General features: G+C 44.3%; 3 protein-coding genes across 3 annotated transcripts in view; 1 reads left to right on the top strand and 2 right to left on the bottom strand.

Moving 5' to 3' along the window:
- Positions 1-24,242, top strand: part of Canx (calnexin) — a 1,018,992-nt gene that overhangs the window by 332,593 nt on the left and 662,157 nt on the right. The gene's annotated exons all lie outside the window — the stretch shown is intronic.
- Positions 4,447-5,388, bottom strand: LOC127219342 (olfactory receptor 1D2). Its single transcript, XM_051180805.1, has one exon. It carries the CDS (start codon positions 5,386-5,388, stop codon positions 4,447-4,449), a length of 942 nt encoding a protein of 313 aa, XP_051036762.1.
- LOC127219344 (olfactory receptor 1361) lies at positions 16,264-17,187 on the bottom strand. The gene has a single exon (XM_051180807.1). It carries the CDS (start codon positions 17,185-17,187, stop codon positions 16,264-16,266), a length of 924 nt encoding a protein of 307 aa, XP_051036764.1.

The following is a 24,242-nucleotide window of genomic DNA, read 5'->3' on the forward strand; positions in this document are numbered from 1 at the left end:
AACCAACAGGAAATCCCAGGAAGCTGGGAAGCATAGACCCTGGAGAGGCCAGTGCAGGCTCATCCCACATAGCCTGGAGTAACTGGGAAAAAACACCCAATAGGAGCTTCTCTCAAGGGAAAGGGGAAAATGGAAACTACACGCTGTGTGGAGTGGAGGAAACCCTGTGTGAAGTCCCGAGTGGATAGGTATTGTATACATGGGCACAGCCATGTCCAGGACCAATGCCTCAGTATAATGGGAATGGCAGACCTTCCCCAGGTGAGGTCCAGAGAGATGGCGAAACCTGTTCCAAGTGGGAATGTTAACAGTTTGTGCAGAAAAGTCCATCCTTTTCTCCCAGCACCCTCTGTTTCCAGCCTGAGGTTGCTTCCCTACAAGACTTCTACCAAGAATAGCTAAACCTGCCTCCTTGTTCAGCTGTTCATAATAACCCTGACTCCTTGTTTCTCTGTGTGTAATAATGCTCCTCCCTGGTTCAGCTGTTTGTAGTAATCCCACCTCTCTGTTCAACTCTATATAATAAACATGCTGAGTTTCCAGGGTGCTGTGCTTTCTCCACCAGAGAGCCCAAACCACTGAGTTTTCTTTCAAGCCCTTATCTCTGTTTCTTCATTTCCTCACTGCCCAGTCATGCCAAGTACATAGAGCCATGCAAGGACCCAGCAACTTCCAACAGCTCTCTTTTTCTCCTTCTCCCTCTCTCCTCTCTCTCTCTCTCTCTCTCCCTCCCTCCCTCTTTCTCCCCTCCCACCCCCGTGTGTGTGTGTGTGTGTGTGTGTGTGTGTGTGTGTGTGTGTGTGTGTGTGTGTGCGCGCGTGCTTGGTGTCTAAGACAGGAACTCGGGAAGCTCACAATGACCTGCAGTACCAAAAATGGACACCAGAGAGAGCAAGAGACCATAAGCTTCTGGAAAAAAGTTGGTGGGGGGGGGGGGGATAGGGTCTCATACAGGGTCTCTTTGAGCAGCCTTAGAACTCACCATGTAGTCCAGGTTGTTTCTGCACCTTCAGTGATCCTCCTGCCCCAGCCTCCCAAGCTCAGGGATATAATTATGAATCTGTGTAACACACACATCGAGTAGACACATCTCCAGAAAAGACTAAGGAATCCCCAGTCAGCCTGACTATTGGCAGTTTTCCCTGGAATGCAGCAGTCTGCAGAGATGGATAGAGGTGAGTGCTTCTGCGCATGCCCATGCCAACAAGGACTCCAAGTCAACCTGTCACCCCCACGATTACCGCTCTTCCCAGGAGCAAAGTTACAGAGTTCTGTTGTTTGTGGGAAAATAGATGCAACCAGAGCAAGGCATGCTAAGTGAGACAAGTCAGATTCAGAAAGTCAAAGACTGCGTGCTCTCTTTCATTTGTGACTCCTAGATTTTATACAGGTTTATAAAATCCTGTTGTACACATGCCACAAAAAAGGAACTGAAGGAAGAACAAAGATTTAATTTTGCATTTAAAAATATTGTTATTATTATTGTGTATATTTTGTGGTGTCGTGTGTGTGCATGACTGTAGGCATGTGCCTGCTGAAGCATGTATGTGGAGGTCAGAAGAATCAGCTCTCTGCTCTACCCTGGGATCTGAGGGTGGAGCTCTAGGGTCCCGGTTTGCAGCAAACACTTTGACTGGCCTAGTTGCCTCTCAGACCCATGGACTACATTTCTTAACTTAGATTCCTAGTAACCCCAGTTTGACTTAAAGACTGAGGGCCTCTGTCACCACTCAAGGACTGTGGGGTGTTCTTATTTTAAAAGCTGTCATGTGGGAGAAACATGTACATTTGTGCTATTTTATTTTACAATTTTTAAGACTTCAGTGTCAGGAGACAATTCTCAGACCAGTTCTCTCTTTCTACCACATGGGTCCCCAGGATGTAACATGGGTCATCCCCACTTTATAATTTTATTTACAAAAAAAGAAATCAGAAAAATAAGTAACCATCTAACTTTATACATTTTTAGAACTTTAATTTTTAAACTCTGCTTAACCTTTGAACCTGGTTGAACTGACATAAACAATGTAACTTCACAAGCTTTTGTTAAGATGTGTGTTGTCCTTTCCCTAAGTGCCCCCATGCTTAAATCAGAAATATGTACTATTCTTTATCTTAATAAACTGTCAGACTGCTTCATTCTGGCTGGTTCTTTGTGTGATATAGGTAAAGATCAAGCTTTAACTGAGCTATGGTCCTTAAGGAGGGAGGAACCACAACATTGAGAGGCTAACATGGTAAGACCTTCAGGCATAGAAATGGCTGTCATGAAGGGTCTACACTCACAGAATCCAGCAGCAGGGGGGATAGATCACATAGGGAAGCCTAATGTTGATCAGAGTGTTGTGGGAAACAAGGGTGGGAACCTCTGTTGTGGATTCTGCAGCTAGGAGTGAGAAAGTTACCTTACACAGGCTTGGACTGGGGTTATGGACATCCGTTTGTGCCCTAGGGTTTAGAAACTCTTTAATGCCCTGAGAACCAGACCTGGGGTTATTTGGCTAGCATGTAAAAGGCTAATGTTGAGGTGCTCTGGCTTCTGAATTAGTTTGAATATAAAAGATATCATCTTGCTTGAGTTATCAGGATGGAGGGGTTCCCTTCTCATCCAGAGAATCCCCAGTGTCAAAATGTCAAACATAAGAGAGTATGGAAAACAAAAAGGCAGGCTTAATACAAACTCATGAAGTCAGCTCCAAAAATTATATCAATTTAGTTCTTGATAGCAAGCCTAGAAATTCATGTTTTACATGCTATAGACAACTATTTTCTGTTTTGCCAGGCATGGTGGCACGTGCCAGTAATCCAAAGATTTGGGAGGCTGAGACAAGAGGATCACTGGTTTGAGGTTAACCTGGGTTGCATAGCTAGACACTGTCTCAAAAAAGAAACAAATGAAAACTTGCTGTTTTAATATAACTTTGATGCTTTACTAGAATACATTATTGTTTCTTTTGTTTTATGTAGAACATGTTGCTGTATTTTGACATTAGCATACATCAATATTTATATATAATGAGCAAAATTTGAACACTATGAATCTTTTCTACAGAGGAGAAATCAGCAGATGTAATTTATTTCCTCTAAAAACAAACAAACAAAAGCAGTCGGTGTGAAGAGCGCCTAAGAACACTTGCTATCCTTCCAGAAGATCCAAGTTCTGTTCCCAGTTTCTAAGCCGGGCAACTCACAACCACTGTAACTCCAGCAGCAGGGATCCAACACCGTCTTCTGACCTCCTTGGACATTTGCACACATATGCTCATACAGACATATACACATGCACACAAGTAAAAGTGTTAAAATAATTTTTAAAACCATTAATCTCCCCCCAAACTGTCACAAGACCCCTAAGTTCATCTTTTTCTTGTACTTCTTGGCCCTGCCTGGAGGAACCTCACTTGGGGTTAGGACTGAGGACTTTGGCCTTGAAAGTGTAGGACCCCTTGATAAGAAAAAAATATAAGGTGAGAATGAAGAATATAAGGGTCCCTGAAAAAAATACAAGGGGAAAATAAGAAAGTCTCATCTGTGGCTTGTGTTTTCAGACACAGTCTAGAGATAGTGCTTCTCAACCTGTGGGTCATGACCCCTTTGGGTTTACCAGATATCCTGCGTATTATACACTTACATTATAATTAATAAGAGTAGCAAAAATACAGTTTGCAGTAGCAAGGAAATAATGTTATGGTTGGCAGTCACCACAGATGAGGGACTATATTAAGGGGTCTCAGCATGAGGAAGGTTGAGACCCACTATAGAGAGTCCACCTCCAAAACAAGTTTGTACTCTTGCAAACAGCAATGGGGCTCTGTGCTTGTTACTGTGGCAGCAAGACATGGTTGGGTGTGTGGCCAGCCTGCTCTGCTTGTCACCTCACCCTTCCTTTCTAAGGGGATTCCATTTCAAGCTGCAACATGTCTAACTCTAGCCAACGAAAGATCACATGACAACAGCAATGAGCAAAAGAACAACCGCTTCTGACAGGTGTGGCCAAACGGAGGCAAGTGGGGCTTCCCAGAAAGCTGTTGCGGCTCTCTGTGCCTTTCCTCTTCTCACCTGGGATGCTACAAGATGGCAGGTGCCCCAGCAGCCATCTTGGAAACACTGGGATCAATGTGTATTCCTGGGAGCATGAGAGGCCTGGAAGGAATCTCAATTCTAGCTTTGGATTTTTCTATTTTGGATTTGTCATTATTGAAATAGTGATACTCAGAAACTTTTGTATTGTTTAACTCCATATCATTAGGATTTTCTGTTCTCCACAGCTGAGATTCAAGTGTCTCTTCTAATATTATAAGTTGATTCTTATGTCTGGATGTTTTTCCTTTTCTAAAAATAGTCTGAGCGGGTGAATGGGAGGAGGCGGGGTAGAGGTGACATCCAAAGTCAGGCTTCATGTCTTTCTGTCTTAGATATCCAAACACCAAGCTGGCACTCCCCTTGCTAAGAGGACTTCAAGCCCCTGTTGAGGAGCCTTGTCATGGTCTCCTTCATGTCCTTGTTCCTCAGGCTGTAGATGAAAGGGTTCAGCATGGGGGTTACCACAGTATACATGATGGTGGCCACTGTGTCCTGGGTGGAGAAGGAGTCTGGGGGCCGTATATAGATCCCCAGAACTGTCCCATAGAACAGGGTGACCACGGACAGGTGTGAGCTACATGTGGAAAATGCCTTGTACCTGCCATTGGCAGAAGGTATCTGGAGGACTGCTACAGTGATGCGGACATAAGAGACCACAATGAGAATGCAGGGAGCCACAAAGAGGACCACAGCTCCCAGGAAGACATGTTGATTGACTCGTGTGTCTGAGCATGCTGACTTCATGATCAAGTAAGCATCACAGTAGAAGTGAGAGATCTCGGGAAGCGAAGAGCAGAAGTTCAGTCTGCTCATGAGGAGTGTGTGCACCAGGGAGATGAGACCAGAGCATACCCACACGGTGGCTGCCAGCCCCACACAGAGCTGGGGGGTCATGACGGTGCAGTACTGTAGCGGGTAGCAGATGGCCACAAATCTGTCCAGGGCCATGGCAGCCAGCAGAAAGGTGTCCACATTGGCAAAGGAGATTAGAAAGTACATCTGAGTCAGGCAGTGAGTGTAAGAGATAGTTTGTGTGCCAGACACATGGCTAGCCAGGAGCCTAGGGATGAGATTGGTGGTGAAGCAGATGTCAACAAAGGAAAGGTTGGCAAGGAAGAAGTACATGGGGGTGTGCAGGCGCGGGTCAGAGCTGATGGCCAGGAGGATGAGTGTATTCCCAGCCACTGTGACCAGGTACATACACAGGAAGGCCCAGAAGAGGATCTGCTGCTGCCCCGGGTCACTGGTGATGCCGAGCAGGAGAAACTCACTGACTCCAGTCTCATTCTCTCTTGCCTTGGACATCTCACAGGGGCTCACTGGTGGGGACAGGCTGAACAGCTGGAACTCACTGTATGTTCAGAATCAGATCACAGCCCATATGTAGGACCATTCTACCAGAAGCGTGTGTGTGTGTGTGTGTGTGTGTGTGTGTGTGTGTGTGTGTGTGTGTGTCCAGAAGGGGCATCATTTTCTCTGGAGCTGGAGTTACAGGTGGTTGTGAGCTACCATATGTGGGTGCTAGGAAGTGAACATGGGTTCTCTAGAAGATATACACAAGCTCTTAGCCACTGAATCTTCTTTTTAGTTCACTGCCTTGTGTGGATTTTGAAGTAGAATCTCTTGCTGGCCTAGAAGTAGCCAGTTCTACTCAGCTGGCTCAGGAGTGAGCCCCAGCAAACCTCCTGTCTCTGCCTTCCCAGCCCTGGGATTATAAACCTGTCCAGCTTTGATAATTTGTTCATTTGGTACGAATTCTGGACATCAAGCTCAGATTCTACCTACTGAGCCATCTCTCCAGTCCATAATAACCACTTTTAGTTGAGTTCAATTGCACTAGAGATGGCACACAATTTTTCCTAATTCCCACCTTCTAAGATGAGTTCTTTCTTTGTGCCCACTCTTCAGATGTCATTGAGGCTTTTACCGAGTGACTGGTGCATGGGGAAAGGACTTCAAATCCAAGAAGTTCTGATTCCAGAGCCGCACTTTCTCTGGCATGCTGCAAACACCCTGTCTGATTGGTTCTTAGATGCTGTGCGCTGAGGGCAAGGGATTTAGCACCAAGGCTTTGACCCCCACACAGCGAACTCCTCCTTATCCTGCAGGGTCAGAACACAGTCAAAAGAATGATACATGGTAAACAATGCCTTGGAGACCTGCAGGAGAAGCTCCAGGGGAAAAGGCAGAGGGCCTTTTACCTCAAAGACATTTTGTTCCCTTGATTATTCTTGGAAGTGATTTCGTGCCTCTTGTGACACACATTTACATTCAATTTACAAGACATGTTTATTTTTGTTAGATGTCAGAACATAGCTACAGAACCCAATTTGGACAACATACCCTGAATCTGGACATGGCCATCTGCCTTGCTTCTATGCTTTCAAAGATATAACCGATAGCACATGCCAGGCAATTGTATTCAAATTGGTCTGTCTTAAGAAAGCTCTGGGAAAGGGCTGCCCTGTTGATATTTAGTATGTGTCTACTGGCGTTTGTTTATGCACACGTTTTTCTGATCATGTTTTTCTGAACTCAAGCAACCTTCCTTGGATCATTGCTTCCTTTGTTTCATTTGTGTATAAAAGCACATTGAAACTGAAGCAAGGTTGATGGGAGATGTCATTCTGTAAATATGTTTCTCATACTGGTTAATGAATAAAGCACTGTTGGCCAATAGGAAAGCAAGACAGGTGGGACTAGGACACAAGGAGGAAAGAGGAAGTAGTAAGGAGGAGTCAAGATGGAGAGTCTGGAGAGAGTAGGACGCCAGCCGGCTCTCCAGTAAGATGAGATCACGTGGAAATACATAGAAATGGGTTAATAAGACAGAGCTAGCCGATAAGAAACAAGTAACTGGCCAACAGCATTATATCAGATACAGAGTCTCAGTGTGTTATTTGAGGCTAGTGTGGCGGCGGGACAAGACCAGCGGCGGGAGGAAATATTACTCCTTAAATAAGGTTGTGTACAGTGTTAGGCTGGAGGTTGGCGGAAGTCGACACTGCAGCAGCCATGAAGTGAGGGGAAGACACCAGGAAAGGAGCCCTGGTCTCAGAGCACCTGCAATGAGGATGCAGAGCACAGTGAGACAGTGCTGGCAAACATTTCCAGAATGTTCAGCTGGAATGTGTGACTAGCTAGGGAAACCAAGGCAGGAAGGAAGCATGGTAGGTTCTGTGGGGGAATCCAATGCCCTCCTCTGGCTTCCAAAGTACCCAACTGCCCATACTTCCCCACACACAAATCTTTTAAAATGTTTTTTTTTTTAAAAAAAAAATAAATAAAGTTGGCATTTAAAGCATGAAATGCATTCTTACACAGTGAGGAATTGAGAGCTGCCCCTGCCATTGCTCATCCAGTGCCAGAGATGACAAGTCCAAGGTCATCTGTCTATGGAGTTTCTGCTACGACACTCTGAAGAAGGATGGCCTTATAATCTGAGTAATCCAGGGCCTGTGACTACTGAGACCAGAGGTGGGTAAACCGGTTTCTACCAGCCAGACCCGGCCTCCAGGTGTGTTTTCTTTGAGCTTGTGTCTGGACTGTTCCTGGAAGGCCCATGTGTTGTGGCCATGGTTTCCAAGGTGATCTGCTGAGAAGTGATGGAAGTTTGAGGGGTAGGGCCTGGGACTGGGGTCATGTCTAGGCTGGTTAAAAGCACTGGCTGCTCTTGGCAGCTCACAACGGTATGTATCTCCATTTCTGGGGGATATGATGCCACCTTCTCACCCCCACGGGTACTTCACACAGGTTGTGCATTATAGACATTCAGGCAAAACACTCAGACACAGACAAAAAACAAAACAAGTAGGCAGACAGACAGATAAAAAAGATGGATGGATGGACGGACAGACAGACAGACAAAATTTTTTGAAGTTGGACTTCTAGTAGGTCTTCTGGCCACTGAGATGTGTCCTTGAGGTGATCCCAGCCCCTCCCCACTTTCTTGTCCTGGCTACAGTTTGGAATCTCCAGCTTGGGGGGTGCCGTTCCAGACCCCGCCCTCAGCATACCAAGCAGTGGCTCCCTGGACCTGCCTTAATCCAGACTCTGTCCTTGAGGAAGGCCGCCATCCGTGGCTCCTCCTACAAGATGCCCGGGACCATGCCTACTGGCTATTTAAGACCCAGCTGGACCTTAGATCTGCCACATATGCTCTCATGATTCCTCTCTCGCCCTCCTGAGGGTCAGCCAGGGGTGCTCTGCTTTGTGTTGCCCTGCTTATTAAATCTGGATTCATTCATTCAGTTTGATTTGGGTTACTGCATCAGCGGCAGAACCCAGCATCCAGGGATCCAATGCTTAGCAGCAACAACACACTCCACTTTGTTACATCATGCACTTCTACCGCCTTGTGCTGTCTCACCACAGGCCACAATCTAAGAAGTCAATCCACTCTGGACTGAAATCTCTCTGAAATCATGAGACAAAATCAACCTTCCATTGTTGTAAGCTGATTGTCTCAGATGTAAGTTGGTGAAAACAGATCTTTTGATGTTCCACAAAACATTTCACACTGGGTGATAGTTAAAAAAAATCTCACAAGAAATCTGGATTTCTGACTCTTGGGAAATCTTAAGCCCAGGAACCATCACACACTCAGAAGAGGTTAATAATGACCAACCATTATGCTTTAGAAAATGCCCTGCCTTGATCTCTATGCCGATTTCCTTTGTGGCCCTGAGATCCTTCCTCTGTAGTAACTTTACGGATGTCCCCAGGAGACAGGGGGGGGCTGGGGTGGGGGGGAGAGGGAGCGCTCAGCAAAGTTAGAGGACTCCCCAAGCAGCAGAGATAGTGCCTTCTCCTCCAGGCAGTAGGTTCTGATCACCATGCCCCCCCCCTCCTATTCTGTCCCTAGAGTCACTGGGGGGAAAAGTCTACTGTTGACTAACTTCCCAGATGTTAGCCTGTCGCTCCAGGTGATGGCAACTCTGAAGCAGTTCTGTGAGCTAAGATGAAGGCAGACTTCTGTCTGTTCCAAAAAGATGATTTTAGATGCAGGCCATTCACGTCTATCACTTGAAAACAAAATGTAAGGGATCCCTGGTGTTTGTTTTTTGAGACAGGGTCTCTTATTAGCCCAGGGCGGCCTTGAACTTGTTACTAGCTGAAGATGACCCTGAACTCCTGACCCTTCTGCCTTCACCTCCTGGTACTGAGATTACAGCCGCATGCCACCATACCTGTCTTAGAGTTGGAATTCTTAAAGGACACCTTTTTACTTTCATTCAGGTTCAAAGTGAAACACAGAAACGGGGGTTTTTCATCCAGCTGCTCACTCAGACATCAAGCAGGTGCACATGAAGTGTGCTCGTTGGTCCCTGTCAGACCATCAGATAATACAGACCCAGACCCTGACCTCTGGTGACACTACTATATTCCAAAAAGCTCCAGACACTCAGGACTGACTTGCTGCAAGGCAAGGAGGATAGGCTAGGGCAGCATCTCAGTTAGCAGAGTGCTTGTCTAGCACCCAGGCATTCTGGCTTTGATCCCCAGCACAGCACTAACCAGGAGTAGTGGCATATGCCTGTGGTTCTTGCACTCTGGAGGTGGAGGTAGGAGGATCAGAAGTTTAAGATCATTTGAGGCCAGCCTGGGAGTATATGAGACCCTGTCTCAAAAATACATACATGTGTATACATGCATACAGGAAGAAGGATGGAGAGAAAGGTGGACAGAAGGAAAGAATGACAGAGAGAGAGAGAGAGAGAGAGAGAGAGAGAGAGAGAGAGAGAGAGAGAGGAAAGAAAAGCCAACATTAAGGGGGGGGGTAATTGAGATGTGTCAAAATTCATCAAGAGTCTCGGGTACATGGTGCTTGGCTAATGAGGAGAAATATGTTGAGAATATTGCACAATAAAAATCAGTTGACAACCAGGAAGCCTGTATGGGTCTGACCTAGATCCTCTGCATATATGATATGGTTGTATAGCTTGGTGTTCTTGTGGGACTTCTAACAGTGGCAGCAGAGGCAGGTGGCTGTCTCTGACTCTTTTGCCTGATTTTGGGACCCTTTTCCTCCTACAGGGTTACCATGTCAAGCCTTGATATGAGGGGATGTGCCTAATCTTGTTATAACTTACGCCATGTTTGGTTGATATCCCTGGGAGGCCTGCCCTTCTCTGGAGGGAAACAGGAGTGGATCTGAGGGGAGGACTGGGAGGAGAGGAGGGAGGGGAAACTGTGGTCAGGATGTAGCATATGAGAGAAGAATAAATGAAAATTATTTTCTTTTAAAGTCAGTGTTGACTACCATCATTTAATAATCTCAAGAGAAACATTAGCACCCTTTCTGATTGACCAGGACCTTGTATCTTGAGTGGACCCCTCCCCTGCTGTCCACATCCTAACCTTCGAATGCTGCACTTCTAGAGAAAACGGAGGCAGACAAAGACAGAGGAGGCTCCTGTTTAATCTAGAAATGGATCAGATTCCTGAGTGAAAGGTTCTTCTCAGTTCCCCTCACCTGGTCTGGGTGACAATAGTGAGCAGCAGGAGAGGAGGGTGAGAGAGAGGCATCTAGGGGACCAAGGGCTATATATAGTTCAGTGATTAAGTACTGGTCTGCATGTACAAGGCACTGGGTTTGAGTGTAGCATATGAAAGAAACCACGGACAGATAACACATCAAGGCTGACATGTAATAGAGAATGTGCCAAAAAACACTCAAAAAAACATTCTTTGTGCAAATGCCCCAGTTTATAGGCATCCCTGAGCATTTGAGCTTGGAAGTGTCTTTCTCCTTCTCCAAACCATCTCCTCTTCTGCTACCATCCACATGTCTCTGTCCATATTTTTGTACAAAGTCATAGGAACCTGGATATCCCAGGCTCAAGGCCCATACCATTCCTATAACATGCTGACCTCAGACCTAGGTGTCTACTCTCTAAATCCAGCTGCCCTCTTCTTACCCAGCTGCCTGAATTCCTTTCCCCAGGTTCTGACTCTGGCATGCTCTCATCTCTCTGGAAGCAAACTGAAGTTCTGTGACTGCCTACCTGAGCAGAGAAGTTTGGCTGGGGCCCTGGTAGGTGATGTGTGGTTCCATCTGCCAGCCCTGGAACTCCTTACCGAAACCTATATGATGCTCGAAACACAAGACTTCCATCAGGAATGGCATCCTCCATCTCCCCAAAGTGGTCTGCTTCCTGTTCACTCAGATATTTAACACCTCTATAGATTGGGGGCTTAGGATGGCCCTGAGGTTTTATGTGGGGTGGCTGGAAGCACGCTTTATAAAGTCACTGTGCAGAAGACAGAGTAATTCTTGGAGAACTTTGGGAGCATGGGATCTGCAGTTACCTGAGTGAGGATGTACATAGCAGGGCTATTGAACCAGTTCCAGGCACGATCAAATGAGCACTTTCTATTTGCCATTGAGTTCATTGATGAGGCAAAGTACTCTCAAGCCACAATGAAACAACACCCAACATGTTATCTAGACAACCAAAACGTATCAAGATTTCCCCCACGTGTGACTCCCTTACCTTCTTCAGGCCTGATGACTGCCAGATAGGAAAGCAGGTGCCATGAAATGGTGAGCAATTTAAACAAAAGCTGACCAACAATGGCTACCTCTGTGTAGGAGGCAGCCTCCTCTTTTCTCACTGCTCTGAGGTGAGGGTGCTGTTCCTGGGCTCCTGGGTGGTACAGTTTGTCTTCTTCTGGGCTGGAACAGTTTCATTTCATGCATGTTGGTGGTTTTATGATGTCTAGCATGGAGAGAATCCTCAAAGTGCCTTATTACAGGCTATTCAGGAGGGAGTTTGCCTGCTTCCTCTGACTCCCCAAGGTAGTGATTCTCAACCTGTGGGTTGGGACCCCCTTGGGTTCATATCTCAGATGTTTACAATTCATAACACTAGCAAAATTTCGGTTATGAAGTAGAAACAAATGACATTGTGGCTGGGGGTCACTACAACATGAGAAGCTGTATTAAAGGGTTGCATTAGGAAGTTGAGAACGACAGTCCTAAGGACTAATGGAGTAAGGGGAACATAGTTCCTACTGCAAGTCAATGGTGTGCTTCCTCTGTGGGGATCTACTGGACTCCAGAAGATTCACTGAAGAGAATGGTCACATCCTTTCTAAATAATCTCTGTCCATTTTTATTCTTGTCAAAGAATGAAGAACAGCGATCCTAATTGGCAACAGATCTAACTAGTCTGTACTCAGAATATATTTGTTTGAAGTTGGGTAAATTGACCAAAATAAATAAATAAAAATTAAAAAATAAATAATAATAAAAAAAGTATTGGAGATTTGACTGACTGACACACAAGAGGTAGAGATATCTGGAAAAGGGTCACTGATCCAGGTCGAGCTCTGCATCAGTGTGTTTCTCACTGCTGTGACAAAATGACAAAAGGAGCTTAAGGACTGGCTTGCTTTGGCTCATGGTTTGAGGGGATGCAGTCCACAGTAGTGAGATGCAATGGTGGTGGCTGTGTGAGCCAGCTGGCCACGTTGCATCTGCAGCCAGGAAGCAGCAAGAGGTGGATGCTGGTGCCCAGCTCATTTTATCCTTTTTGTTCTGTCTGGGAGCCAGGTCCTGGGATAGTGCCACCCACATTCAGAGTGGGTTTCCCCTTGAGTAGCCCTCTCGGAAACATTCTCAAAGGCATGCTCAGAGGCACGTTTCCATGGTGAGTCTAAGGAAAGCTGGCTGTGAAGATGGACCATCACAGCATCAGTCTGAGTAGGTGGGACTAGGAATCTCAAGCCCCTAGATATTTTGGAAGTAGAACATACCTTCCGAGGTTCCAGGGGATTTGACATTAAATACCATGTGACAGATGTTATCATTACATCTGTGGCTGTACTTGGGGGAGGTGTCAGGCTATCTTAACCAATGCCTAGATATGTTTTTCAATAAAAATATTTCTTGCTCTTCTGGTCAGAGTAAGGAAGCCATTTTACATAGAGTTTGTACAGATTATGGTATTAACTGAGATTCCTCTATTCCCCAGAAAAAAATATGTCAAAACCATCATGATGACCTCCTTGTCTAGTCACATAATGCATCTTTCTCAGGAGCAAATAGAAAATGTGCCAAGCCTTGGACTCTGGGATGGCTGTAAGGACACAGTCCATAAAGCACTGCCTTTCCTGTACTGGCTTAGAATTGTCAGAAGGGTCTTAATCATGGTATATGCTTGGTGCCTGCCATTCAGATTTACAGGATGAGGAACAAGGTGGAGAGAAACAAGCAGAAATCTTTTTTATTCTTCTATTTGCATCTATTTAATCCATGGGACTTTATAATGAAACCCAATACCAATTTAACATAGTAGATTACCACAAGAGCTCCCTACTCTCTAAAGATTTCTCTTTGGTGTGGTATATGAAGCAGCCTCTAAAAACTACTAGCAATGAATCAGAAAAGGGTATTTTCAGCTCTTGGCTGGAGGCCTGAACAGAATGAGCAGGATGGTGGAGGCAGAAATATTACCAGCACAGGTGCACTTTCTCTGTCCCTACTGACCAACGTAAGATGAGTTGTGAAGCCATGCCTTCCCTTCCAGTGCTGGAGAAGTAGCTGAGAGTTCTACATCCTGATTCATAGGCAGAGACAGACAGACAGAGAGACACAGAGAGACAGAGAATATGGACTTTAGAGGAAATGGACTTCACATGAGCTTATGAAACCTCAAAGTCCAACCCCAGTTACATAGGTCCTCCAGCAAGGCCACACCTCCTAATCCTTGTAGTCCTCAAATAGCTCCACCCCTTGGTTACTAAGTATTCAAATATGAGCCTACAGGGGCCATTTTTATTCAAACTACCTCAGGCTGGGAAGATAACCATTCCATTTGGAATTTCTACACTGAAAACTTTTTCCTTCTCATTTCTTTCCTTAATCAAAAACTTATTTTAAACAGTATAGACTTTTTAAAAATCTATTTAATATTTTAAGATACAACTCAATACAAGTTGTATATCCTTGGTCCAAAATGCCTAGGATCAAAGGTGTTTCAGATTTCAGATTTTCTCTGATTTTGGAATATTTTGTCTATATATTAAAACAACTTTGAATGAAACCAAACATATATATGAAATGAATTTGTGTTTTATATACAATATAAATTATACACACACACACACACATATATATATGTCACATAAAAGTAATGTCATACACTATTTTAATGCACCCAAGTGAGGTCAGTAGTTCTGGAATTTTCTGCCTGTACTATCATTTGGTGTTTGTCATGGAGGTTTGAGGATTATAATAGAGTTTTGATTTTCTGCCCAGGGTGCTCATGCTGTAGTTTGTTGTTTAATGGTTCCAGCTTTGGCCATTTGGGGCTCTTTTGGGTTGGTTTTGTGGGAGTTTTTCCACAACACATTCCTTTCTTCCCTCCTTGACCTACACTCCAAGGTCCCATAACCTAAAGTAAATCTCGAACTCACAGAGATCTGCCTGCCTCTGCCTCCCGAGTGCTGGGATTAAAGGCGTGAGCCGACACCACCTGGCACTGTATTTGCTCTTTTACTCCTTCCAAGTAGACTTTCTCCATGACAAATAATGACTTCTCAGAGGGGAGAGGTGGAGTGATTTTTTTTCCCCTTTTGACTCATTGCCATCTGATTCACCCCTGACTTCCTTCCCTCTCTCATCCTCCTCTAATTATTTTGCTGTTGTAGGGTGTGGCACATGTGTGGCACTGAACACATGTGGAGGCCAGAGGACATATTTTGGGCATCTGTTCTCTCTTCCCATTGTGTGACCCATGGATCTACCCAAGTGGTCAGGTTACACAGCAGGCTACCTCACCAGCCCCTTATCCTCTTTACACACAACTTTCATTGAAATTTGAGGGACAGAGATGTGGAACTTGGGTACTTATGACTAAGTAGAGATTGACAGGAGCACTGTCTGGACATGAGAAAAGATGGTAGGAAGCAACCTTGTGGGCCCTCAGTTCTGAATCAAAGTTCTGGCTTTCCCATTCAGTTTCTACCATTAATTTATGTGCCTAAGTCCCTAAGGTGCCATAGTAATGCTGGACACTTCAGCTTTAAGATCATCTCTGCTTCCAGCAGAGACTTGAAGGGACACTAGGATTCCATCTGGGACACAATGCTGTGTGAAACGTCTGCTGCTCACTCCTGTCTTGTACCTGTGCTCAGTAGTAAAACACCACAAAGCCAGGTTGTGTGTGTATGTACAGGAGCTCAGCAAGAGCCATGTCCTGAGCTGTGATGGGTGCTTAGACACGGGAAGAGTCACCTGAACAGCCATGCACTATGACTGGGACCTGTGGCAGCTTGGGTCCTGGGACCCTGAATAGGGGTGGTGAGGCAGTGAAGAAAGGACAGACACACAGAAAGGAAAGCAGGGATCAGGTGAGGGTGCTCACTCTGAATCAGAGCACCTACTAACCACCACAGTCCAGAACCCCAGTGTGTTTATAATGCTCAACCTAGGGGGAAGGATTAGCCTGTCTCCACAGGAGGTCTCTGCAGCTGATCAGTCTCAGGGTGTAAACTAGGTAAAGGAGAAAGATGTAGTTGTTATTATTCATTGCACAGTCTCTCACTCACACTTGGATTCCCAAGGAAAGCTTTGCCATCTCTATTGAGCCTCACCTGCCAGTCTCAAGGGGCCGAGGCATTGGCATCCTCCATGTGGCTATGTCCATGTCAATAGTCCACATCCACTCAGGGTTTCCTCCACTCTCTACAGCAGTGAAGAAAAACCATACAGTAGAGATGATTGATCATTCTATTAACAGCTCATATTCATTCAGACCCAGGCAAACCATCCTGTCTATGTCAGTCACCAGAATAACTGAGGCCTTTGGGGACCCGCAACTCTGAAGAAGGTCAGCTATAGCGTTCTCTGGTGATGTTTTCTAGTTCACTGTGGGAGTCTTACCTTAGACAGTCGCCGGGCCTTTCCCCAAGTAAATAATTTCAATTATGTCCAAACTTCAAATTTTCTTGCCTATAAAGCGAGTGCTTTAAAATCAAGCCTTTAAAGAAATAATAAATTACTGGTTTGGGAACAATAATCTCTTGTCAAATTTAAAAGGGTGACCATGATCTTATAGCCCTAACTCCAGGAATGGTCCTAGTGAGATGTAGACCTAGCTGCATGGATTTCTCTGTAAAGATGAACAAATTCATAATGTCCAGGAATCCTCTCAGTTCTACATCTTTCAAATACTAAGATTTAAGCATTATCTTCCTCAGGGCTCCTTTGATGTCACGATTCCTCAGGCTATAGATAAAGGGATTGACCATGGGTGTCACCACTGTGAAGATGATAGTGGCCACTGTGTCCTGTATTGTGTAGGTGGATGAAGGGTGCATATAGATGCCCAGGATTGACCCATAGAAAAGGCAGACCACAGTGAGATGAGACCCACAAGTGGACAGGGCTTTTCTTATTCCATGGGCAGACTGTAACTTCAGAACCTTAGAGAAAATGTAGGCATAGGAAACAACAATGCATGTAAACGGGGTCAGAAATACCAGCCCAGCAACGGTAAAGACCATCAGGTCATTGATGAAGGTGTCAGAACAAGAGAGCTTCAGGATAGGATAGGGGTCACAGAAGAAATGGCGCACTGCATTGCGGGAACAGAAGGTGAGTCGAACCATGAGGAGAGTGTGCAACAGAGCATGCAGGTTTGTGATGACCCATGATACGACCACCAGGAGGACACAGAGTCTGGGCCTCATCATCAGGGTGTAGTGGAGTGGGTGACAAATGGCCACATAGCGGTCATAGGCCATCACACTCAGGAGGAAGCCGTCCATGTTGCTCAACGCTATGAAGAAATAGATCTGGGTCATACACTCTGTGTAAGAGATGGACTTGCTTCCCAACATATGATTTACCAGCGCTTTGGGAACAGTGACAGATGGAGCACTAATGTCAACACTGGAGAGGTTGGCCAAGAAAAAGTACATGGGTGTGTGAAGATGAGGGTCACAGCTGATGGCCAGCATGATAAGAAGGTTCCCAGAGACAGTGACCAAGTACATCCACAAGAACATCCCAAACACAATCTCTTCTTTCGCTGGTTGTCCAGTGAGACCCAGGAGGAGGAATTCTGTGACCATTGTCTGATTGTCCCCATCCATGTCTGTGGAGAACAGTTTTATCATGAAGTCAGACCATTTGCTAACATTTCAGCAAAAATGTATCATTTGAAACAGTTTAGTGATAGGTTGAGAATGACCTTAAACTGAACTCTCTCTTTTGTAATCTTAAACAAGGTCCTGGATAGTTTCACCAGGTTTTACTAATGAGTGGCTGTGGTTTTGTAAACTATTCCTATGGGCTTATTCCAAACGTGTTTGCTTTCTTTCACAATATTTAAACTTACTCTAATGATTGAGGTAATATTATTGACTTTACAGATAGAGAAACCTATTGGAGTTTTCATATAATTAATCAATTGCATATTAGAAAGAAGAACTCAAGGTAATCTTGTGATTTTCCTTTTACTATATGAACATGTATGTATATGTGCTTTGCAAGCTATATGTTTTTTGAGACAGGATATTGATATGGCACCCAGGCTCATCTTGATACAATGGACTCAAGCTATACTCCCATATTAGGCTACCCAGCACCAGGGACTACAGGTTTAAGTACCCTGGCTAACTTTATGCTGTATTTCATACAGCTGCCACTTGTTGACAGTTTAAAACTGTTTATTAAATGCTGCCTACAAACATGCAGATTGTATTTGAAGCTCTGCTGTATTCTCAGAATTTGGGCTGTTCCTGGGCTATTGTAAGTCTGTTTAGTGGTTTTAAACTCTCAGTGATTTATCTTCCACAAAGCTGTTTTTTTTTTGGGGGGGGGGTGCTCAAGACAGGGTTTCTCTGTGTAGCTTTGGAGCCTATCTGGAACTAGCTCTGTAGACCAGACTGGCCTTGGACTCACAGAGCTCTGCCCACCTCTGCCTCCCCCCGAATGCTGAGATTAAAGGCTGTGCCACCAACACCTGGCTACACAAAGCTGTTTTCATGCTCTTACACTGTGTTTGGTCCACTACTCCAGCTCTGTATAATCTCCTCCAACTTCCTACATCCCAAGAAGAGCAGATGCAAATGTATGAATTATTTTTTAAAGGATTTTTAAAACTACATTTGTCTCTGTGTGAGTGTGTACAAAGGAGCATGTGTGCCCGTGGATCCAGAAGAGGGTATTGGATCCCCTGCATGGCTGTGAGCTGCCTAACATGGCTGCTGGAGTCTGAACTTGCATCCTCTACAAGAGCAGTGCATGCTCTTAACTGCTGAGCTATCTCTGCAGCCCCTAGATTATGTCTCTCTGGAAGAAAGAGTGTTACTGATTGGCAAAGAGAAAATCTATGAAGTGTATTTAAAAGTTACTCCCAGCAGGAAAAAGTATCCAGAGACAGGGGTCATGTTAAAAAGAAAAAAAAGAAAAAAAAAAAAAAAAAAAAAAAAAAAAGACTCCAGCATGTTTGAGAGAATGTTTGGTGTTTCCGAGGAGAAGGAAAGGAAGTGTTTTCCTCTAGAGGTCAAAAGAGTTGAAAGGAGGAAAAGAAAGAAGCTGCAGGGAGAAGCTATAGAGAATCCTTGTTGGTGACTGGCCAAAGATTTGTGTATTGTGGAGACAATAAGGCACCTATTACTGTGAGTGAAATTAGTGAAAATAAGAGTACAGTGCAGAGATATGAGTTCACCTTACCTGGACTAACTTCTAAAACCAAGGTAGATAGCTGAAAGAATGCATCCATGTAGCTTGAGCACATTCCTTATGTGATCAGAGAACACAGTGGATGAACATACAAAAATAAATAAATAAACAAGTAAAAAATAAAATAAAATAAAAAATAGTAAGGCAGGGATTTGGAGCATCTTACTGGAGCATCTTTTAGTATGGAAGAGCTCTCTCTCTCTCCCTGCCTCCCTTCTTCCCTCCCTCTCTTCCTCTTCCTCCTCCTCTCCCATCTTCTCCTTTCTTCTCTTTACCTCTCTTCTTCCCCCTTCTCTACCTCCTCATCCCTCCTACCTCTTGGGTGTACATATCTGGCCAAGCATCTCAGTAAACTGTAGTCTTTGCATCTCACCTTGCTAACATTAAGTTGCTTGCTTCCTTGTCTGGAACTTTGTCTTGCAGAGAGACTGCCCCGTTCCTGGTGATCATGAAGGGTTTGAGTGTAGACCAAGAAGCTTTTCCTCTGATCCCGATCCTGGTGTCCTTACCTGGTCTGCTGTTGAGGTAGTAGTGCCTCACCTGCTTGTCCAGCCTGCCTTTCCTGCTGCTGTCTGTGCTGTTGGTGGCTTTCACATAATTTCCACATCTGTGGATTCCATGCTTGATGCTGGGTTTGGACCAATTCATTTGTGGGCTGTTTCACCTCTGGAGAGCATCTAGGAAGAGATGCATGCATGGCTCTCTATGATCAAGCTTTAGTGATGACAGTAAATAGACCCACCATCCCTGGAGATCAGAGTTGCCATGACTATGGATGACACACTGGGGCACCCCTAAGGCCCATTACTCAGAGGTACTGATTAGGGACCCACACTAGGTGCTCCTTGTTTGCATTCTGTCTGAACGCTGAAACCATTGTCATGAACTCAATCCCTGTGAAATGTCTGTACAAACATGACCACCTTGCCTCTCTGTCCTTTGGTGTTCTTTGAGAAACTGGTGAGAAGAGGGGCAAGAGAGGAGGATGCACTGTCATGATGAAAAGCCAATTGTCAACTCTATGAGAAACGTAGGAAGCACAAAACAGAAGTGAAACCCCCCCCCCCAGAAATACAAGGTCTACTGTTTTTTCTTTAATTTTTATTTTCTAAGTGTATGCGTGTTTGCCTTGTAAGTCCATGTATCACATGTGTGATGAAGGAGGAGGCCAGGAGAGTTCCTGGGACTGGAGTTATGACAGTGATGAGTACCTTGTGGGTGCCGGGAGTCCACCCTGGGTCCTCTAGAAGAGCAGCAAGTTTTCTTAACCCATTAGTCTTTTCTCTAGCCCAAATGGTTACTAAATTTATACTTCTACCGGAATCCTAAAGCATTTCTCAGTTAGTCACTTTTCAGCCCCCAAGTAATGATATGATGATGACCCTATTGTCACTGTATAATTTTGTTCATTTATCATCACTTAACATGAGCATGCTGCTTTCAATCTTTTTATTTTGTGTAATTGTTTTATTTCTTTGGTGGGGACTGAAACCAAGATTTTACACATTCCTGGCGAAGTGCCCTGTCCTTCCAGCCTCCTTTTATCCTTCCTTCCTCCCTCCTGTTCACCCTTTCTCCTGTCCTCCCTCCCTCCCTTCCTTCCTGTGTATGTGTGGGAGTGCACATAAGCAGGTCAGAGGAGTTCACACGAGTTGGTTCTCTCCTTCCAACATATAGGTTGTGGGGATCAACTGAACACAGGTTATCGGGCGTGGCAGCAAGCATCTTTACTGCTAAGCCATCATTCCCGTGGCATCTTCAGATATTTAAAGCAATTGTTTGAAGTTGTTGTTGATGGGATACCAAGACCTTTACTGTAGAGAAGTTTTGCCTACCAAAGAATCCTCTCCCCCAATTTTAAGAGCTCTTCATGTAGCAGGATAAATTTTACAAGTGGATTCTATTCTTTAGTTCACGTGCCATCTTTGATTTTATTTTCTTTGACTATTGCATACATGCAAATATTGAGTTTGGGGCATTTTCACTTCCCAAATCCTCTCACTCTCCCACCTTTTTTCCTAACGCTTTCCTTACTACATTGATGTCCTTTCCCCCACACTATTGATTACAGCTGTGTGTGTGTGTGTGTGTGTGTGTGTGTGTGTGTGTGTGTGTGTGTGTGCTTGAGCAGGGGAGGATTTTTTGGAACACATCTGTTTTTCAATAATAATTTAATTCACTTACATTTAATATAATTGCCATCTAAGCAGGATTTACTTCTGCCATTAAGTTGTTTCTCTATGTCTTATTCCTTTGTTTGTCAAGTTTTACTATTGTTGTTTTTTGTTATTCAGTTGATTCTTTTTTGTACCATTCTACTCTGATCCCCTTTTCTCCCTTTCTGTGTATTTTAAATTGTTTTCTTAATGATTACTTTGAAAGCTGTAATTAACATCATAATCTTACAACAACCTTGTAATAAAACCAACTTAAGATTCAATATCTTGGATTCCAATGAGTTTCTTCTCTCCCTTCCCTTTAATGAGGTCATACATTACATTTTTGTATCTTGTATGACAACTAATATACATATTTATTTATTTTTCTTATGCATTGGCCTTTTGGACCACATAGAAAGGCAGAATTGTTGACCCAAGTATAACAGTCATAGTTCTGCATGTTTACCATCATCATTGTCTAGGACACTTTCATTTTAGCCTGAAGATTTTATTTTATTATTTCTTGTAGAGGTTTACTGAAAACACACTTCTCTGCTTCTGCTAATCCAGAAATATTATAATTTTTCTTTATCCTACCAGGATAGTTATTTCCAATAATAATTCTAAGGTCTTGTTTTCCTTTAGTTTCTTTGTTTCCTTATTTATTTACTTTTGGATTTTAGAGGTGGTATCTTGCTAAGTAGCTGTGAGTGGCCTGACACTCCTTATGTAGTCTAGGCTGGGCTCGAACTTGTGGTGTGCTGTCTTGACCTACTGAGTACAGGGATTACAGACACATCACCAAGTCTGTCAGCTGCAAATATGCTGTCCACTTCATCCAGCTTCCATGTATCTGATGAGAAATGAGAGTTTGGGTAATTACTGGGGATCCCTTTATACAAGGAGTCACATCTCTTGTTTTCAGTTTTCCTCCAATGGTTTTCTGTCTTTGTTGGTTCTTTCAAATGAGGGACCCTGGAGATAGCTGCTCCACCAGTTTGCATCTGTATGTATTTCTGGACTTGCTATTCTAATCTGCAGAACTTTTAAACGTTTCATGGGTTTGGCTATAAAAACTTTACAATGTGTATGTATATCTAAGTAGAGATAAACTCATATTTTTGTGTATTAATCTAATCCTATAGCCATGTGTGAACCTACCTTGGCATTTAATTTTTTTCCAATTTAAAGAAAACACATCCCAGTGATTTATAAAAGCTATTTCTGAACAAGGGACAATTAAGCTCCATGTCTTTTGGATTTTCTTTTTATCAGTAATAATTTCTCAGTCTTTCTTTAACTTTCATATTCTTATTTGCTTGAGGAATCTTAGGCAGACATTTTGTCCAATATTATTCTATTTGGGGTTTGCTAACTTCACAGTTATAGTATCTGTATGACTTTGGGGAAGAATCGCCTCTGTGGGATTTTTTCCCCCTCACTCTGTCATGGCATAGCAAGGACACATGACATCACTGTGAGCTATCACTGTTGATGTCAAACTTTATTGCTTGGCAAAGAGACAGTTATCATTTCTTTGCTGGGTGGGTTACTGTTCCCCTTCGATAATGAGTTCTTTGGCAGCAAATCACTCAGTCCAGCAGTCTTTCAAGGGACAAGAGAGGACTGAGCCCCACGCTCTGCAGGACGTGATGGGGACATCTGTTAGAGAGCCTTTTTCTTGTTCCCTGTTCACGTGTTTGTTGTTTTGCTTGCTTACTGTATATCCTGTTTTAAATCACAATGACATCAAATATACCTTTCCCAAAATGCTTGGGATCTGAAGTGTTTGGTGTTTCAAATTCTTCTAATCTTGGAATATTTGCATATAGATAATGAAATACTCTGGGACTGGGATCTGAGTCTAAACACGCATCTCAGCTTTGTTTCCTGGATCCCTGTATACGCAGCCTGGAGGTAACTACACAGAGGTTTTAATGTGCCTGTTTTGACCTCTTCCAGTTACATGAGGTCTCCTGTAGAATTTCTGGCATTCAGAAAGGTTTGGATTTTGGAGATAATATTAAAATTTCAGCTTTTGGACTTGGGGTGCTCAGCCTGTGGCGCTCCATCTGCTGCGGGTTAGCCATGGGAAGCAGCTCCATTTTGGCTGCTGTGTCTCTTCTGCTTGTCTCATCCCTCTTCTTTTCTCTCTTCTTCTCTCCCACACCCCTCCCTCTTCTTGCAACTCCCTCCCTTACTACAGTAACGATGCCCCAGGATTTTGTCAGCCTCTCTTCCCCCAGTAACTGTGGGACACACACACACACACACACACACACACACACACACACACACACACACACACGCATGCATGCACGCACGCACGCACACACAAACAAAAACAAAAAACAACAAAACCCCTCAGGACAGACACTGGACGGTTGTTTGAAAACAGGCTCAGTTGTACATGTACTAGGTTTACAAGGACTCAGGGCTCAGCAAGTAGACGAAGCCAGTTTCTAAGGCCCACATAGCAAAGGGCAATGCCCGGAGCAAAGTCATCTACTGAAGGTCCACTGACTTTACATGACAGAAATTTCCAGAAATCTTTGCCCTTGTCTTGAAAATACTACAGAACAATAATTTCTGGATGTAATGGCCAGCCTGAAGCAGGGAGTCTGCTTTGCTTGCAACAGAATTCAACCTGGTGGCTTATAACCTTGATGTAAGCATCTAAAGGAGGTGATTCTGTGAGCCCTCAGTGGCCCTGGTGTGGCACAGTCTCAGGTCCCTTTGGGCAGACTAGCGTCTGGGGATCTGTGCAGGGTTGAAGGATGACCATTTATTTCAACATTCACTAAGCTGATGCCAAACTTTTCTAAGTGGTTTTAATTGGCATACCAAGAGTTGACTCCCCAAAGCCTAATTAGTGTTAATAGAAATCAATTGTGGAAAGGTGTGTGCTGTATCTCCCAGGAGTGTAGGCTGAGGGGATAAAAAGGCCCCAGGCTAGGCCTGGTCTCTATTATCTCAAGCCTTGGCAGATGAGTCTCCAAAGTGACTGCCACTGGGGAGTAAGAGGCAAACTTGGTACAGGGTCGACCTCTGAGAGAAGATGCCACCAGGGACCCCCCCCCCATGGTGTCTTGTTTTAATTAACCATGAGTTTCTCACATACAGACAACTAGGATCAGGATGAGCCTACCAAGACCTCTGGGGGAATCTCTCCCTTCCTCCTGTATCTCCCTGCGTGGGGAGCTGGAAAGAAATGATTCAGGGAGAAAGCAGAGATGCAGGAAGCGGGCATTCAGCAGAAAGAGAACAAAAACCAGAAGTTCAGGTAGAGTTGACCAGCATGC

Source organism: Phodopus roborovskii, unplaced genomic scaffold (genome assembly GCF_943737965.1).
Source record: "Phodopus roborovskii unplaced genomic scaffold, PHOROB, whole genome shotgun sequence".
NCBI lineage: Eukaryota > Metazoa > Chordata > Mammalia > Rodentia > Cricetidae > Phodopus > Phodopus roborovskii.

Bases quoted from the DNA above. Each gene is read 5' to 3' on its own strand.
- LOC127219344 (XM_051180807.1), bottom strand. From the start codon at position 17,187: ATGGATGGGGACAATCAGACAATGGTCACAGAATTCCTCCTCCTGGGT.
- LOC127219342 (XM_051180805.1), bottom strand. From the start codon at position 5,388: ATGTCCAAGGCAAGAGAGAATGAGACTGGAGTCAGTGAGTTTCTCCTG.